Raw genomic sequence first — 19,134 nt, 5'->3', positions numbered from 1 at the left:
TGCACAACGACTTGCTTCATTTTGCAGCCAAACTAGAGTGGTGAACTCAAATTCCAATTCCACACGGAAAATTAAAACTCAAGGCGCAAACTAGGAATGCAGTCGTGGCATTTACAGAGTTCACAGCCGGCTTCTCAAGCTACGCTCAAAGCAGCTCAGGCGGCTGGTTCAAGAGAGTCCCTTGGCCCACTCCCTTCCGCCTTGTTCCTAAGCGGACCATCTTTCTCCGACGCCCGGAGAAGGAGCACTCAGGCCTGCAGACTTACGTATCGGCTCATGCTGTCCTTCTCCTCCGCTTTCCGCTTCTTGGAGTCAATGCTGTAGTCGGCAGAGCTCCTGTGCTTCTCGCTGGCTCTCAAACTCTCCGACGGAGAAATGGAATTATTCTGGAAGAGCAGATCAAAAAGGGGGAGGGAGTTGGAAATGCTCCGTTTCCAGTGGCCAGTTCAACCCAATAAAAAATAAAAATGGTGCCTTCTTCCAAGGGATAACTGCCACTTGTCTTCTGCTTTCAAGCTCTGGGAGGGAGGGCAGCCCCTGGGAAAAGCGAAGTGTAGCCCTTGGGTGTAAAGAGGGCAAAACACTCCAAGGTGCCGGCCAGTATCCCCCAACCAGAAGGGACCCCTGGCAGTGGTCTCTGTAGACAAAGGCTGGTTTAAGAATAAAACCAAGAAATTGGCCTTTGGCTACCATCGAGGCCTTCCAAGCACTTGAGGAGTGCTTCCTCACAGCCAGCAGCAAACCAAGACCGCAGGGTTCCGTCTCCCTCTGTCCTGCACACAACACCTCTCCAAGATGGCGGGCATTGCCTGGGGGCTGGGCGAGACCAAAGGCATGACCTGCCCAAGGCGGCCCAAATGGCAGATCTGACCGCCCCCCACGTCTGTTGCCCAGAAGGTCAGCCACGTGCAGCAGTCCTAGCGTGGAGGAAAAGGAGCTTCCAAGCAGCCGAAGCCCCTGCTCTCTGCAAACCTGAGACTTCGAGTCAAGAGTGCGGCGGAGGAGCAGCTGCATCCATCCTCCCTCCGTTACAGGCCTCCCACAGAGAGGGGCTCCCATCAGCCACCGGCCTCTGCAAGCTCCAGCCGAAAGGACGGGCATTGGGCTCCCCAGCGGAAGACAGCCCTCCTCTCTCGCTCCTCCCCCCGCCCCCTGCTCAGTCCCCCCCCCCCCAGGCCTCTGGAGTCCCTTTGCTCAGGCAAAGCAGCTCAGAGCTTCCCTTTCCCCCGGTGCACTCTTCTTGGCCTGCATCGCAGAAGTCTAGCCCTTGGCCTGCGTCTCCCCTGCAGCAGCCCCAGCCAGCCGCCTGGGCAAGCCCTGGCCCCCCTCAGCCCCACCAGCCATGCTGAAAGGGGGCTGCCCCCAAGTCTGCCTCCTAAGGCTGCCGCCTTGGCTCAGGAAATGCGGGAGCTTCCCGAGGATGGGCAAGGGCAGGTCCCTCCCGGGGGGGGGACGACTTCTTCCGGAGCCAGGAGAGACAAAGCACCCTCACCCTCCTCCTCTTCCTCTGGGGGCCTGCGTGGCTTGTTCTCCGCCACCCCCTCCCAGCTGAGCTTCCAGCGAAGGGCAGGAAGGGGCTGTGTACTCCCCGGCTGCTCCCACCAAGATGGCCTTCCCTTCCCCTCCGCATCCCAAGGCGTCCCTGGCTGCCTTTGTAATCATCGGTGCACAGGCAGCTGGGCGGGGGGGGGGGGCCAGCCTCGTGCCCCCCTTGCAAGAGAGCCAGCCGGCCCCACCGCAAGCCACTGGGAAGAATCAAGCGAGGCAAAGGCTTTGTGGCAAAGACAACAAGGCCGGGCTGTGCCACCCAGTCCCCGGCTCGGCTCCCTCATTTCTCATGCCAGAAGCCAGACTGAAGACTCTCCAAGGCAGCTGAGCGCATTCAAGAACTCATTAATGCGCAGACGGACAGCGGGCGGGGGAGGGGAGGGCCTCCAGGGGCCTGCCGCGGCCGCCATGCTCGAGACGCTTCGTTAACTGCCTGACCTTCCGAGTCTCGCTCCGCACAATGCAATAACCCGAGTCCTCCCCAAAGATTAGATGACCCAGGATAATAGAACAGCTACCAGGAACAAAATCACTTTCCTAATTGCGGGCGGGCGTCTCTCTTTACCGCCGCCGCCAACCGCCCCGGACAACCGTGCAGATTCAACCACTCTCATCTGCAATGCTCAGAGGCAGAATCGCAGAAGCCCCCGAGGGAAAAAGGGAAACACGCCCCCCCCTGAATTGCCTGAGTCCAGATAAAATATGGACGCAGCACCCAGGACCACCTTTCAGATTCCATTTGGCTTCGTGTTTTCAGGCATGTCTTTGTTTAATGCAGGGAAATCAGTTGGTTTGGAAAGAGGAAGAGCAAAAGAATTCAGCATTCAAATGGATTTGGTGAAGTCGGCAGAGAACGAAAGCAGGTCTTACCACGCTGGAGTCACGATCTTTCGGTCACAGGGAAGGCATCAGCCAAGTTCAATGGGAAGTTGGCGGAGGGGAGGGGGAGGGAGGGAGAAAGAGAGAGAGAGCCTTAAAATAGAACATCAATCTCGCAGTTTCTGAGCACGTCGGATTTCTGGCCTGGCTTGATAAAAGCCCAGCTGCCCTTTTCATCTTTGTTCCCCAGAAGGAATCTTGGCCCAGAGAGCCGGCCTCTTTTTTTCTTTTCTTTTTGGCAAACTACTGCAGGACAAAACAAGCCACCGTCAGGGAAAAATGCGCTGAGACACACAGAGGAAGTGCACGGGGGGGCAGGGGAGGAAAGCAAACGGTTTACGCCGCTGTCCAAGTCGAGAAGGAAACGGGAGGAGTCCTGCCGGCCCTCAGGAGGGCCTTCTCCAGCAAAGACCGTGGGCTGGACCCCAGGATGGTTCCCCAAGTGGGACAAGCGTCCTGCCCACAATCGGGCTTTGAAATAGAAAAGTGCAGGGCCATGGGGGTGTGCGAGGGTCTTGCTGGGTCAGAGGGCTCCACACACACCCCCGCCACCTCACTAAGCCACTGAGAGAACTCCCCCCCCAGCAGGACCCTCGCCCTCAAAACGAGAGCATCCCGTCCTTGGGCAGGACTTTGGCCCCACCTCCATGGGCACGTGAACCAGCCTGCTGAGTCGGTGGCAGACTGTCTCTCCCGCCAGCTGGGGGGCAGTCAGCAACCACTATCCTGGGATTCAGGATGACCTTTTAGTGCAAAATAGAATGGAGCTGTAGAACGGGGGGCCACAGGAGGCCAGCAGGTTAATGGTTTCGTTTGGTGCAGGAAACCGCCACCCGCTCGGGCAAAGGGAAGCCCCCCCCTTGCATAAAGCCCAACAGGATTCCTCCCCCTCCACGCATCTCTTGCGCAGACCCCCTTGGAGGGCCCCGAGCGGGAAGGGGCTCAGTGGCCTCGCAGCCGTGGCCAGGTCCTCACCTCGATGGTCCAAGTCGTGGTGGTTCTTCTCGTCTTTCACAGTCAAGTGCGTTTGGCTTCCGAGGGCGCCGAGGGCCAAGAGGCCGGAGCTGCTCCCCGTGACGGGCGGGATCCCGGGCGGCTGCAGGCCAGAGGGGTGAGGAGGCAGCTGGACGGGCGGCCCGTGAGCGGCATGCGAGAGGTGCTGGGCCTGGAGCTGCTGCTGCTGCAATCAAGCCAACGGTCAGGAGGGGCAGGGAGACCAACGGTCAGAAGGGCACCAAGCCAACGGTCAGAAGGGCACCAGACAAAACCCTGCACCGTCAAGCGGCACCAGGTGGAGGGAGCGGGAAGGAGGCTGGCTGCAGGGAAGACTCAGACATTCTCCTACGGTAGTAGCTCAAGTTAGAAGTGGATCAAAAGCAGCCGAAACCCAACGCAAGACCATGTCCATAATTCCGGAGACAACAGAGTGCAGAGGTTTTAAGGGGAAACTGGTGCAAAGGCCGGATTAGGCATCGCTTCTCTTTCCGAGTCTATACCCAGCTCCTCTTCCTCCATATCGGAACCCAAAGCAGCTTGCATGTCAGAGAACCAGCCCACAAGCAACAAGCAAACGCACACAGGAAGAACCAGCCCACAAGCAACACACAAAACGCACCCACAAAACACAGACAGTAAGAACCAGCCCACAAGCAACACGCAAATGCATCCCAGCCTCCCACCTCCTCTCAAGGGATTACACAAGATCAGCGACCCTGCACAGCACTCAGCAGGCCTGCCGTCAGGGCAAGCAGGAAGGGAGTGGGGGTTGGAGAACAGCTGGGGGGGGAGCTGAGCACCCCCTTCCCCTTGAGCAGCTCCTATCCTAGGGGCTTAGCGCGAGCGACAAACCAGCAAGTCCGGGATTCAAATGTAACCTCAGCCACAAATGCACAGGGTGAAGTCAGCGCCAGCCCCCCAGACCATCTCCAAAATATGGGGCTAATGATTCTGCCCTGGCTTAAAGGCCAGCCCCACCGCCAGTATAAAAGTGGGGGGGGGCATCAAAGAAGAGGAGTGGGGCAGGTTTTACCACCCAAGTTGCTCTCCAGGACAACACAGCAGTTAAAAAAAAAAAAAAGTAAAAGCTTTAGAGGCGGAGAAAAATGGGGAGGGGGGCAGGCCCACCCTAGCCTGCCTGCCCTGGCTATGGACCTGGCTGTGGCCAAGACATTTGAGCGGGCAGGGCCAACTAGCCGCTCTGTGTGGCCCTCAGGAAAAGCATCCCTGCAGCATCCATGGAGCTGAATTCAGGGGGCTCAGCTATGGCCAGTCAAGGGCACTCCCCCCCCACAGGAAAACCTGGCCATGCCCTGCCCCATTGCCCCCCCACCCCGGCTCTTGGCCTGCAGACGGAAGACCCAGCTCTTTGGAACCCAAATACAGGCGACAGCGAGAGAGAGAGAGGCAGACGCATCCAAGCAAGGCAGGAGAAGCCAGCGGGACTCTGGCACACATGGCTGCCGAAAGAGGGTTAAGGTTGGAGGTGAGAGCAGCCCATGGGGAAGGCAGGAGGCAGCAGCCAGGCGCAGGAACACACCTCCCTCCCCCACCCCCTCTCTCTCATCATGCAGAGCCGTTTTAATTGGATTATGTACTTCCTGCTTCATGGCTTTGTTAACCGATTTAATGGTTCACCACTTAAGAGTTCAGCACTTGCACGACACGGAGTCAAGACACCTAATCACTTCCAGAGCTGCAGACTGAAGCCATGGATCCCTTTCACAGAGGCCCAGAGCAAGGCGGGAGGCCGGCAGAGAGCCAGGAGCCTGGAGGCAGGACAGGAGCAAAGCTTGACCTTGGAAGAGTCTTGCCAGTCTGTGAAGCCAATACTGAGCGAGACAGACCAATGGTCTGACTCCGTAGATGGTCAGCAGAGCTGCACAAAGGCCAAGGAACCGTTTTCTTTGACAACCCTCTTTTACAGGTGAGCAGGAACACCAGTGCCAAGAGCAGCTTGAACACAAGGTCAGCCAGGACAGAGGCTGCTGTTCGCCCTCCCCTTGCAACGGTGAAACTATTGTGCCTGGCCATTTGGCCGCAGAGTCCAGGCTCGCTTCTGCTCACCCAATGGGGAAATCCAATTTTTATTTTATTATTTGCATTTTATCATATTAAAGAGCTGGAGAATATTTATTGTGATTTATTTTTGTCTAATATATTCTTACTTTTATCCTTTTATTGCCATGATGATGTCAACCCTGTCCATGTCATCAACCAGGACTCACCTCTCCTGCCAATGTGTGGATAATAGAAGTTTCTTGATCAGGGGTGTAGCAAGGTTGGAGTGGGCCCAGAGACAAGATTTTAAAATGGGCCCCCCCTCACTGAAGCTCAGCTCATGAAGTAAAGAAGTCTTAAGAAGAGCCCCTGGTGGCGCAGTGGTAAAACTGCCGCCCTGTAACCAGAAGGTTACAAGTTCAATCCTGACCAGGGGCTCAAGGTTGACTCAGCCTTCCATCCTTCCGAGGTCGGTAAAATGAGTACCCAGAATGTTGGGGGGCAATATGCTAAATCATTGTAAACCGCTTAGAGAGCTCCAGCTATAGAGCGGTATATAAATGTAAGTGCTATTGCTATTGCTATTGCTATTAAATGAGGCTGGATGGTGGTAACAAAAAGCATAGTAAAATCTGCCTCTCTATCTGTCTATCTCCTATGTGCCACAATAGAACATCATCCTAAATCATCTTTTAAAAGGTTTTGTAAATTGTGGACGATGCAAGTCATGTAATGGTCCTAGAGAAAGACCTGCTGTTCTGGTAGCTCCAGGTCTGAACACTCACATCAGTTTCGGAGGATGAATCCAACGGAAGGAAGCAGGGCAGGTGCGCGGCTGGGGGAGTCAGTCATGTGACTTGCCGGGGGGGAGAGACAACTGTCTCCCCTTGACCTACGATAGCTGCGCCCCTGTTCTTGATGGCTTCCCTTGTTCAGTCTTAAAACCACCGCCACGGCCCTCCGTGGGTTTGCCTTTCGTCCACACAAGGCTGCTGTGAAGCACCGACACCCTCCAGCCAGAGCAGGTCCACAGCGGCCTCGTCATCCCCACATTGTGAAAGTTTTGGCAGGTGGGCCATTAGCCCCCCTGGACTCCATCTCATCCAGGAAGCAATTACCTTGAAGCGGGGGGGGGAGATGGACAGGCAGGCCTCCCTCCCCCCTCCCCTTAACGGAATTCCAAGCTCTGCTCTGACCTGCCTGGGAGCCTCCGAAACTTCTCAGCCTCCGAGAAGGAGCCCATCAAGCCCCTCGGCTGGCTTCCTCATTCCTGCCTCTCGCCCTCCCCACCCCAGTTCAAGCCAGCCCTGGGAGGAAAGGTCAGGGAGCAAAAGGCCTTCCAGCCAAGACTGCGAGGACAGCAGAAGTCACCGTGACTCAGCTCAGCGGCAGGCCAAGGACAGTCCGTGCTCTTCTGGTTTTGACCACCCGAGGCACAGAAAGCTCCTCACGATGCTGCTCTGGCCACGCAGCGAGGCAGGAGCTGCATTTCACAGCCTGGCCAACTACAGGCTGCCTTGGGGAAGAGAGGAGTCTGCTTCCCATATCCCCATGGGGTTGCTTGCTCCAACACGACACAGGAAGCCTGCCTGCCCACTGGATCCTACTCCCCACACGGCCTGCTCTTTCCCGATTCCAACGGCACAGGGGCAGACTGCAGCCAGGAAAGGGTGGCATCGCCCAGAGAGGTGCAGGGGTCAGAGCAAGGCCCCCTCCCTATGTCCTAGCCCTACCGCTGAAATGTGTAGGGAGGTGTATAAAAATCATGCATGGAGCAGAGCGAGTGGACAGAGAGAAACTCCTCTCCCTCTCTCACCACACTAAAAGGTAAAGCGTGCCATCAAGTCGATTTAAACACACTAGAACCAAGAAATTTAAGACCAACAAGAGGAAGTCCTGGTGGGAGCAAGCATGACTTGTCCCCCTAGCTAAGCAGGGTCCACCCTTGTTGCATTTGAATGGGAGAACGGAAGTGTGAGCACTGTCAGATATTCCCTCAGGGGATGGAGCCACTCTGGGAAGAGCAGAAGGTTCCAAGTTCCCTCCCTGGCAGCGTCTCCAGGAGAGGGCAGAGAGAGACTCCTGCCTGCAACCTGGGAGAAGCTGCTGCCAGTCTGTGAAGACAATACTGAGCTAGATGGGCCAAGGGTCTGACTCAGTATCCGGCAGCTTCCTATGTTCCTAGGAGCTGCCCGTCTTTGTTAAGAACAGAGTAAAGGTGAGCATGCATCAGCAAGAAAAAGAGCTACAGCAAGGCTGATTTTTAACTCGACGTTTTAAACGGCAGTTGTGCTGGGAAACGAGCTCAGACAATTCCGAGGACGGCAGTCACAACCCAGAAAAGAGCGTCCCACCATTTTCACAGAGCCGTCCCCCGCCGTCAAAAGAAAAAGGCCAACATTAAACTCTGCCGCGCAAGGAAGCCGTTCCAGAAAGGTGACTGGAGGATACCATTTTTGCAGCATCGACACAAGAACTCAAGCCGTGCCGTGATCCAGGCTAACACATCCAGAGTTAACACAGACCGGCAAGGCCAGGGTACTGCTCAGTCCTCCTCCGCTCAGCACGGACTGTGCCGCCCCTGCTCTCTGCAAGAGGGAACCCGGGGCGGTGCTTATCACTGAGCCAAGGGGAGCATCTGATCAGCCGAGAAGCAGCAGGTGGGTGGGATGGGGCAGGCTGGCCCAGATCCCTGCCAGTGAGTAAAACCTGCGGCATCTCTCAGACCAGGAGCTCCCAGCCTTGGTCTCCAGGTCGCTGGACTACAACTCCCATCATCCCAAGACTTCATGGCTGGGGGTGATGGGAGTTGTGGTCCGACAGTTCCAAGGCTGGGAACTCCAGCCCAGGCCTAGTCAATGCAAGGGGGGGACCCAACCCCACCGTACATGTCACGTCAACAATGAAACAGAGACAGACCTGACCTCAGCAAGGGCTGCAAGAGAAGGGCTTGCAATTGTGCAATAACTGTTGCGGTCTGCGTGTGAAAGAGACCGGGGGAAGTCAGTCTAGGGCCGTCTTTGGCACGGATCTCCCTGCACTGCATCCGTTCTGGTTCTGCTGAGGAGCAAGGATTGGGGGCTTACTGGGTTTGCATTTGGGTGGCCGGCCACATGTGTGCCGGGGCGGGGGGGGGGGGGCAGGCAGCCTACGGTCAGAACCGAGGCAAGATTAGACTCCTCACCTGCAGGCGGATCTCCAGCTAGGGAAGCCCGGCCCAGAGCCCTCAGCAGCCAGCCAGACACTTGGGGCCCAGAGAGGCCACTCGCGGCATCTCTTTGCCCGGCGGCAGTGTCTGCGGCGCTCACGGAGAAGCGGGGTCCGCCCAGTAGAAGCAGAAGCCCAACTGAGCCGGAGGCCAGCGAGGAGCCCTTCCTCCCCCCGCTCGGGGACACGCAAGCCAGGCCTTCCCAGGCTGGAGAGGCAGCGACACCTGGCGCGGGGAGAAGCACACCACACACACCACCCCGGTTTGGGCAAAACCCTCCCCGAGAGGCCGGCCCTCCTGGGAAGCCCTCGCTGGGCAGGGCTGTCTCTGCTTGTGGCAAGTGATAGGAATAGAGGGGTATACACACGGTGAGAGGCAGACTGGGAACTCCACGTACCCCGATGATGGCGTTCAGCTCCGACATGGTGACCTGCTTGGCACGCTCAACAGCCTGAGCCACTTGCTGTTGGTGCTGCGGAGAGAAAGAGCGGGGGGGAGAAACGGGGGTTAAGGCCTCTTCCCCCCCCCCCCCAAGGGCGGGCCAGCAACGCCCAAGACCCACGGGCCTCAGCTGCGGTGGCTTCTGCCCAGCGCTCCCTGTAACAAGGATTCCCAGATGTCGACTACAACTCCCACCATCCCCCGCCAAAGGCCATTGCAGTGGAAGATGCTGGGAGTTGTAGTCAACCACCTCCGGGAATCACAAGCAACACTGCTTCTGTCCCCAAGGCATTCGGGGAACTCCTGCCCTGTGGGGCCCTGCTCTGCAGCTGGACGGACCATTCTCAGCCCGCCCACAAAGCCACCGTTCCCAGAAGCCCCGGCAGGGAAGCCCCGGCAATTAAACCCGTCTGGAACCCGTTTAGGTTTGCGGCACAGATGTGTCCCTAGAGGTACACCAAAGCCAGGAGAAATGCGTGTCCTCAGAAGAGACACCGCTGCATCCGAAGGCCTTGCTTGCACGCCACACGTCTTGCCCTCTTTCCCTAGAGGGCTGGGGCCGTAGATCGGGGCAGAGTCCCTGCCTGGCAGGAGGGAGGCTCCAGGTTCGGTCCCTGGCAGCAGCGTCTCCGGGGAGGCTGAGAACGACCCCGGAGAGCTGCTGCCGGTCCGTGGGGACAATACTAGACTAGGCAGACCAATGGCCTGACTCAGGAGAAGGCAGCTTCCTGTGCACCCAAGTTCTCCCCAGTGGATGCAAGAATGCACCTTTCATTTGGTTTGGAGGGAAAGTGAACAGTGCGTCATCCTCTGGTGTCTATTCCAGTCATCCCAGAAGCTGCTGCAGGGGATACTGGGATGAGGGAGAACCCAAGACTCCAAGGAAAAGCAGATCCAGCACAGGGACACGCTGGAAGGCCACGGAGAGCAGCCCCAGGTCCCTAACCTTCTGCTGGCAAAGCCTGAGTCTGACCAAGCCCCCCGGGGGGCTTGTTCAACACAGGCTGAGCGGACGCAGGCCCTTCTGCACAAAGCGATATGCACGGGCTCATCGCGTGGGAAGAGACCACGCTGGGAAGGGCAGCCGTGGCAGAATTCTCAGGAAGGAAGGAAGCCAAACTCGGGGTTCTTTGCTCAGTGTGGCTCCCATTGATTATGGACCAGAAAAAACTAAATCCAGGCAGATGGGAATTTTAATTGTGCTTCTGAACGACTGTAAAGCCATGATGAATTAATAAAGTGGTCATTAAGATTAAGAAGGGGGGAAGAAGCCAGCAGATTGGGAAGTGGGGCAAAACACGCCCCCCCAGCAGCAGATGAGATGCCCCACTCTGTAGGATGGGGCAGATTCTCTCGCTCAGGCCTTCTGAGTCCTCCTCTCCTTTTGTCCTTAAAAACCACAGAGGGGCGGGAGGGGAGGAAAGTGGCCCTTCGCCAGCTTGGAGACCTCAGTAGTCTGTGGATGACCCCCGAAGGGAGAAGCCCTTATGGGGGGGGTCAGCAGCGAGTGCCTTGCAAGGCTTCAACGAGACAGGGGTGACCTCAAGGCTTTTTCCAAAGCCGCATGCATAAAAATTCAAGGACAGCCAAGCTGCTCAGAGCGGCCGCACACCTGAGCCAGGATGCGAACACCCAGCCTTGGTACACGGCAGCGCCCAGATGAGCTATCCTCCTCTGCAAACATCCACAGACCTCCTTACCTCTTGTGACAGAAAAGGCATAATCTGGGCTAGAATCGTGTTCAGCCTTTTAGCTATCTCCGTCTGAAAGAGAGAGAGAGAGAGATTGAGTGATGCTCAGTTACCAGAAGGCAGGAAACCAAGCATGCTGCACATATCTGCATAAAGCAGGGTTCTCAAACGTGGGCCCCCAGATGTTGCTAGACTACAACTCCCAGCACCCCCAGGCCCAAAGGCTTTTGGGGCTGAGGATGATGGGAATTGTAGTCCAGCAACATCTGGGGGGCTAAGTCTGAGAACCCTTGGCATAAAGGCAGTAGGACAGCGGCCATCTTATCCTTCGTCCCTTTCCTAACACACCCCAGCTGGAATTCGGCCTTTCCTGCAGCTGCTGCACACGGAATCAACATTTCATGGCGCACCAGGACCCCAAGACCTTATTTCCTGGCTAGTCACAGACAGGTCAGAACCCATCAATGCCTGTGTGAGTTTTCTACTCCCACGACCTCAGTAGGCAGCACTAGGAAAGAGTGACCGCCCAGCACCTCCGAGACGCTCTGCCTCTCAGGTCAGGAAGTCCTCTGGCTGGACACACAAGGCAGCCTCAGAGAGCCGAGTATTACAGAGGGGTGCATGCACATGTTCTGCAACCACAGAGTTCCGCGTCCTGAGAACCTCCATTGCAATGGAAGGAAAACGCCTGGGGTGGACAGAGTCAGATGGGTTGAGAAGCACTTGGACAACACTTTGGGGAAGTCTCAGGAGCCCAAGAGGTTGGGTGTCGAGGCTTTGGAGCTGCACAGCGCCCCTCTCTGTGGCCATCAGGAGACGACACGAGAATGCGACACGACATTCCTCAGGACACCAAGTCCGCATTCTGTTCCCAACGCAGAATGCAGAGCAGAGGGCGCCTCCGCATTTGAGGAGTTAACAGGCAGCCTCTTGGTGGAGGAGGAGGAGGAGGAGGACAGCTGTTAAAACAGTTTGAGTTCCAACTTCAACAAGGTCTGATCGTCAAGCAAGGATTCCAGAAACGAGACTAACAATGGAGGCCAGTCAAAAGTACACACTGGAAGGCGATCAAACGCTACCAAATTCTTTTGATAATTCAGAGCAGCTTGTTATCAGTAGAGAAGAGACACAAAAAACCCAGGTCAAGAGGCATTTCTCCCCATGGCCAGAGGCTCTTCTGTTCTTGCAAGCTCAAACTAATGCTTTTCCCACTGCTAAAGACACACGCACACACTCTCTCATCTCTCCCATCCTCTGGACAGAAAAAGATCCAGGGAGTGCAATGCATGTGCCAGAAACAGCTGCCTTTCTCCCCCACCCCCACCCCCACCCCGGGCTTTGAAAATGGTACAGAAGCAACCTCTACTTCCCCTTCCCCCAAGTGATGCTACTGCCTGGGAGGGAAATCTATCGCTGCGGCACCAAACTGCTCAACCCAGCAGAGCAAGGGTCAGAAACGCCCAGCCCTGGCCCAGGCTCAAAAGCCGGCAGCCTGGATTGCCCCCTTTGCTAAGCAGAGTCTGTCTTGGTCTGCACTGGGATGGGTGACTACATGCACGCACGGTCTGCGGTAAGAGATTCCCCTCAGGGGACAGGGCATCTAGGTCCCAGGTTCAGTCTCTGGCAGCATCTCCAGGTGGGGCTGGGCAAGATCCCTGCCTGGAACTCATCCAGCCCCGCGAGGGCCAGCCAAGGACTCAAACGGCTCTTTCCGGAGGGCCTGGGCACTCAAACAGCCACTTGTTCCTTGCAAGGACGACTTCAGAAGCAAATCCGCCCGCCAGGTTAAACAGGCAACACAAGGCGAGGTGGTTTTAAGAGGGGCGGGGAAACCAGAGGAAGGTTTTGCCTTCCGAAAGATCACAGGACAGGAAAGCTTCCCGAGAAACATCCGATGCAATTACTTCTTTGAAAATATTTTTTCACACTTTAATACATTTGGCAAATGAAAAATGCAGCATTCTCGCCTTGTCCCTGGTTAAGGTTTAATGAAGGCCTGGCTGCCTCAGTGGGAACAGAGGAAGGAAGCCCTTAGGTGAGGCACTTTCCCAGGAACATTATCCCATTCATCACGGCAGCAAAGGAGCCCCCCCCCTGCACGCACACACACACCACCACCCCCCCCGCAATTACCCACCCTGGGAGCTACTCCCGACCTCAATTCATCACCCTCCAGTTTCCACAGCAACCCCAGCCACCTAATCCCCATTAGAACATTATGCAAATTCGACCGGCTGTAAAATCATACCCCCCTTGCCAAGACAGGCCATTATGCTGGGGGACACTGGGGACGCCAATCAGACCAGCGCCACAAATTAATGTCGGCTAAAAACTGCACATGGGTTTGGAGCCGGGGGAGGGGAGGACCAAGCAGTGCATGGTGCACAGGAAGGCGGGCGGGGAGGCATTCCCGCAGGACCGGCAGATGCTTCACCGGCATGATGCAAGAAGGTCCCAGGTGCATCCCCTGGGACCTCCAGGTAGAAGGCTAGAAGGCAGCCTGGCTAGGAAAGGCCTCTCTCTGGAGGGCTGCAGCTGCTCAGAGCTGACACCACCAAACTAGGCTGAAACAGGACCAGCTCCAGGTGCTCACCAAGCCGAGCTGGAAGCTGAACTCTTTGACCCCAGGTGGGTCCTCAACGCTGGGTCACCCGATGTTGCTGGAAGACAACTGCCATCACTCCCTGGGTGGAGAACCTCTGGGTAACCTGCCATGTTTACCCAAGGAGAAGACTCTGCATTTCAGACGCCACTCAGCCCGTTAAAAAACAGAGGCCCAGCTGTATATTATATCTGGATTTAGTAGCAGTTGTTCTATACTCTGCCACTCTCCAACAAAATTCCACAAGATGGTTTGCACAGAAAAAGAATAACGAGAGGGAAATGGCTCCCTGTCCCCCAAGGGCTCAGTTGAAAAGTGAAACATGTAAAAAGGTAGCAACAGCCACTAGAGGGATGCTGAGCGCTAGAGAGAGACAGCTGCTCGGTCAAATGCTCAAGTGTGCTTCCGGTCCTCAAGACTAGTTCTTGAAAGGCCAAGAGCTTCAGGCCTCACAGCATCTTTGGGACTGCCATGGTGAAGCCCAGCAATATTCACCAGCTGATAAAACTCTCTCTTTTTCTGAGACCATTAAGAGTGCTCCCTGGAAAAGAAGAGAGTCCACAAAGCCACTTGGGACCTTCGCAAGAGGCTGAGCAAGATCTGGTTTCTTCTCGAGCAAACCAAGGCGTGTCCAGGCTGCCCAGGTTGGGACATTTCTCATTTTGGAGAGAGACAGAGATGGAATCGCCACACTGGGGAGAAATGGCGGGCCTTGGAGAGGTGCCTGCTCAGCCTGGCCTCGAAGGACATCCAGAGCCTGAGCAGAGGAGAATTGAGGCTCGCGATCCCAAGACCAGCTCGCCATCTTCCAGCTTGCCCACAATCCTTAAAGGGGGGGGGTCGAAGGGAGAGAGAGAGAGAGAAGCCCGCTCCTCCCCAAGTGCTTCCAGCATTTGTTGAAAGCTGAATATTGTCTCTCTAAGCAGATGAAAATAAGGTCCTTGAGCCTCGGCAGTTCTCACTCGGGCAGACAATTAGGAGCACTTCCAGCTGTCTAGCACTTGCTCAAGTGCTCTCTTCAGCCAGCCTCTCAATGGCATGTTGAAAGCTATTTGCGGCTGCAAATCATTATTAGCACGAATGGAGAGGGCTGCTGATGAGAATTAAATTCTGGGAGGGGTGTGCGTGTGGGCACAACCGCTTATTATGGATTTACCAACAGCACAAGGCAAACCAGGCCTATGGAGGAGAGAAGGAGGGGTGGGGAGGGGGGGCATCTGGGGGGCCCGCCCCCGCCCAAAGGGGCTGCAGTGCCGGGGCCCCACCCTGCCCATATCTGGGCATGCCAAGCACTGGGCAAAGGGGCCCCCGGCATGTACCCCGAGAAGCACACTGGCCTGACAGCAGACAGCCCCCTTGGAGGCTCCTCTCCTGAAGGGGTCCTGCCAGGCTGAAGATGCTCAGCGGACTCCCTGCCTTGACCTGTTGGACCGAGAAGCCCCAGGCGCTGCTCTCTCAGGAAGCCTGGGGCCCAGCATCCCCACCCAGTGCTCTGGAACAAGCACCAGGGCCGCCTCCAGGAGGGCAGGGCTTCTCGACCTCAGGTCCCCCCCCCATGCTGCTGTACTCCCGTCCCCCCCGCCACAGGGGTGATGAGAGTGGTAGTCCAACAGCCTCTGGAGACCCAAGGCTGAGGACCTTCCTGGGAGGGACACCCCTGGTGGGTGGGCTTCTGCTAAGCAGGGTCTGCTGCCCCACTGAGCCACATGCCAAGGACCCCTCCCCAGAAGCAGCTGCCTCTCGTGCAGCTGCTAGACAGGTGTGTCTCGCAGCATCTCTCTCTCTTTCCGTCTCGCTCTCAACATCTCTTGGCTCAGAAGACACCCTCTGGTGGGAGGGAAGTCGGCTCTCCCTGCAGCTTCTTCTGCGAATTCTGCACCCAGAAAGTCTCATCGGCCCATGGAAGCCGCCTCCAGACAGCCCCCCTCCCGCTCCCCCCCCAAGACACCCACCCTCTGGGGCTTCTTGTGTGTGTGCTGCTTTCAAAGAGGAACATCCACCAAGGAGGGTGCTTGGCTCCAGCAAGCGAGTCTGGAGGGCACAGAACAGCACGAACGATTCAGGCGCGCCAGTCCAGAGACTGTGCACAGACCAAGTGGAACAGGTCACCTGAGAAGTGTGTGTGTTTGCTCAGAAGCTGGCTCAAAGGCATGCAGGGGTCACGCCACAGTGAGTGGCTGGGATTTACTCTGGGGGAAGTCTTGGCGGGGTGGGGGGGCATTCATAGGCACAGCTGGGCAAGCAGCAATTCTCAGCCAGCTGCTAATGAAAACAGGTCTCTCCTCACCACACTCTTTCTCTTTCTGCCCAACCAACTCACACGGTAACAGAGGCAGTTATGCCACAAGGACAGCGTGCACAGCACCTGGCACTGTTTTCTGCTTTTGTAAAAAGCTAATGCACCGGAATCTGCTCAAGGGAACCCTCGGACCATTTCGGCCATGACGGCACTGGGCTACACATGGCTGGGCTGGCTACCAAACCCCCACAGCCAGCCACGGACAGCTACTCTCTCGGTTTCTGCTCCATGTGGACTTCACACAGTCTCCTTTGATTTCTGCTCACCTCCCTTCCTCTTTACAAAAAACAAACCCACAAAACCCTGGAATTCCCTCCCCTCACACAGAAAATGACACATATTTCCTATCCAAACAGTTGGTGCAGTAACACAGTGAAAAGCACACAATTAAACCAGTAGTTTCTTTTCTGCAGACATGGAGGATGCATGGAACCCATAGATACCTCGGCAGAAAATCTCCTCCAGCTGGGAGCAAGAGGGGCCCAGACCCACGGCTTCCATCATGAATTTCCGCAAGAGAAGAATCCAGGAACACCCTGATGCACAGAACGCAGCAGCCAGCCAGCCAAGGCTGCCGAAGAAGTGGCTCTACGCAATACATCTCTCATCTGCCTGCACACTTTACATTTTTGTGGGGGATGCATTCTGCATTCAAAGGCACTTAAGGCAGCTTAGCTGTATGCCTAAGAAGGCCATTGTGCCATATGGCTGGCTGTCTGCCTGTGCGTCTACGATAGAGGGTGCAACATACACAGCCTTCCTCACAGGGAAGGTTTTTAAAGGGAAACATTACCAGCAAGCCGTCATCAGTGGCTTTCCCCAGGCAAAACTGCACCCAGGGCAATTTCAAGCATATCAGGTTTGTCTTGTGGGTCAACACATTTGTGCAACACCCTTCTCCTTCTGCGGCCTTTTAGATCTGGACGAGAAACTGTCTTTGACACGGAGAGGCTCCTTCCTGCCAACATCCACAAGTCACCTAGTTCTGACCTAGGGATTGCGGGGAAGCACTCAGATCTCCCAGAATATCTAGCGGATTCTGCTCTCTTTTTCCCCCTGTGATCCTCAAGGAACAGCCAGTGCATTTGGGAATATAATCTGAGATTCAAACATCAGCAAGTGTCCTTTGACACCAGATTAGAAGAGAGTCCAGAACAACTTCTAGAGGAAGGGATGAGGCAAGGGAAAATACCTGTAGGTGCACACCCTGTTGAGCAACTGAGCAAAAAGACACTCTTCACAGTGGCGATTCTCTTGTATTGAGCAAGGGGAGAGCAACTGGCCCTATCCAACCCCAGCACAGCATCCCTCCAGCGGCTGTTGCTGGTGTCTACCTTATATTTCTCTCTTTAGATTGTGAGCCTTTTGGGGACAGGGGGCCAAATTATTTTTCTATTATATTTCTATATAAATATTTATAGTACTGTACGGTAGTAGCAGTTGCTATTATGGGCGGCTGAAGGCATTCAGCGCTGTTCTGTTCTGGATTTTAAGCATATACAGTCTGCCTTTTCACCACAAAACAGGCCCATGATGTATATTCCAAACAACAACAAGCAGAGCATCTAAATGCAATTCGGCAACACAGTTCAAATCCATCAAGACTTTTAAAAGCCAGCCAAAAACAGAGAACAAAACAAGTACAAAGAACAGGAATCAAAGTGAATCACAGCAGCTTGCAAGAGGCCTGCAAAAGAATCAACCTCGCCAACTTTGGGGCAGAGCTCCCGATCCGCAAAGCACCACCGCAAGGGTCCATTCCAAGTGGGTGAAATCTTAGCCAAGATGGGCCCTCTAGCCTGGCCCCACCCAGAGGATCTGAACCACAGGGGAGGGAGGGCAAGAGGCAAGCAGTCCAAGGGCTTCCAAACACTACCCTGCAGCCAAGCACAGAAACACAAACTAAAGCAGCGTCATGATCTTGGAACCAGGCATGAAAGCAAAAAGTGGGATCTCAATCTCTCTCTCTCTCTCTCTCTCTCTCTCTCTCTCTCACACACACACACACACACACTTACTTAACATTTGTGAACCCTGAAAATGTTCAGAACAGTTCAATATTTCTAACATGTTCAACAAGAATATAGAACTATGCTTTAAAAAAAAACTTCAAGAGCAATTGCACTTTTGAAGTCTGAATGATGTGGTGTTTTTAGCCATCTCAATGCCTGAAGGCACACAACAGCCTTCCCTTCACCTCATTTCCCTGCCCCCCCCATGCAAGCCTCCCCTCCATAAGCTCACAGCTGTCCACCCTGCTCTCCTCTCTGCGAGGGGCTTGTCCATTTGCCTTCAAATATTTCCCAAAAAACCAAAGCCCCAGAAACATTCCTATTAGAGAAGTGGGTTGGGGTGGAAGATGAGCAGGGCAAGTTGTGAGCATTCCGTTGGGTCAACCAAGCCCAAGAAAGGCTCCTGGAAAAATAAAAAGGCGAAACCAAGATTATAGGATCCATCTGCTGAGAAAACCAGCTCCTTTCACTCCAGTCAACAACCCTTAAGATGCCATCTCCATCCAAAAATACCAGAAGGCTCACAAGCCCGCCTATCCTCTTCCTGGCTATAAAAATCTCTATCTAGTGGCCAGCAAGAGAACCAAGAGGACATCGAAAGGAACTCGCACCCCAAGGAGAGTTTGCTTGCACTAAAAGCAGACAGAGAGAGAATAACACGTCTCCCTGCCCACCCGCACACACACAGAAGCACCCAGCCAAATTGGCCAGCCGAACGTCTGGCTCTCTCCCCCTTTCAAGAGGTCCATTCCAGCTACTCAAGTCACTAAGCTGGAGCAGCTAATTTACAGCCCTCTGCGAGGAGCAAAGTTACAAACTGGCAAATGAGAACAGGCCATTCAATCAAATCTGAGAGCCTGTTTAGCTGGGAGGCTACGGCTTTGTCCTGGACTACAAAGACCCAGAGTTGGGCTAGGAAAGAGGGGTGGGGGGGTGTCTTTCACATCACCAGAGGACGTCTTATGAATTGAGCTTTACATTTTTGTTTATGGAGGCCACGGCCAGCCAATAGAAGAAAGGGCCCCGACTTCTCGCCCCACCCCAGAACCGTGCCTCTACACCTCTGTTCCCACACACACACCCTTCTGGAACAAGGGTTGTTCACACATGACTGCAGCTTGGAGAAATGGAGGGAGAGGGAATCCCCAGGGTACCTCTCCTTGCCTCTCCCACAGGTTGGTTTTTTGCAGAGCGCCTTGCAGAGAGAACTACTTTGAAGAAAGAAACCAGCAAGCAAAAGCACAACTCATCAGGCCTGATCTCAACAACAACAACAACAACAACTTGATTCCTTGAAGTTCTGCCGCGTGCCCACCCATCCCATGCCGGAGGCTCCTTGGCGAGGAAGCAGACATTCTCAGCAAGCTGCTCTTGCTTTGCCCTCGGGGTGTGGGAGCCCAGTGGAGGAAGACTGGAGTTGCCTCCTCACCAGACAAACAGGTGGTGGCCTCTGCCTG

General features: G+C 55.3%; 1 protein-coding gene across 13 annotated transcripts in view; it reads right to left on the bottom strand.

Annotated features, from left to right (window-relative positions):
• Positions 1–19,134, bottom strand: part of TLE3 (TLE family member 3, transcriptional corepressor) — a 35,717-nt gene that overhangs the window by 9,494 nt on the left and 7,089 nt on the right. For 5 of the 13 annotated variants that reach the window (XM_053272082.1, XM_053272069.1, XM_053272071.1 and 2 more), the window contains exons 5-9: positions 10,774–10,836; positions 9,000–9,104; positions 3,403–3,607; positions 2,419–2,435; positions 267–386 (exon numbers count right to left, since the gene is read on the bottom strand). In XM_053272082.1, coding sequence (XP_053128057.1) covers positions 267–386; positions 2,419–2,435; positions 3,403–3,607; positions 9,000–9,104; positions 10,774–10,836 — 510 coding nt within the window. The remainder of the gene's footprint in view (positions 1–266; positions 387–2,418; positions 2,436–3,402; positions 3,608–8,999; positions 9,105–10,773; positions 10,837–19,134) is intronic. The other 8 variants (XM_053272073.1, XM_053272077.1, XM_053272079.1 and 5 more) reach the window with 4 other exon arrangements.

Source organism: Hemicordylus capensis, chromosome 10 (genome assembly GCF_027244095.1).
Source record: "Hemicordylus capensis ecotype Gifberg chromosome 10, rHemCap1.1.pri, whole genome shotgun sequence".
Classification (NCBI taxonomy): domain Eukaryota; kingdom Metazoa; phylum Chordata; class Lepidosauria; order Squamata; family Cordylidae; genus Hemicordylus; species Hemicordylus capensis.
Note: the sequence above shows the minus strand (reverse complement) of the source record. Positions and strands in the feature narration are given on the sequence as shown.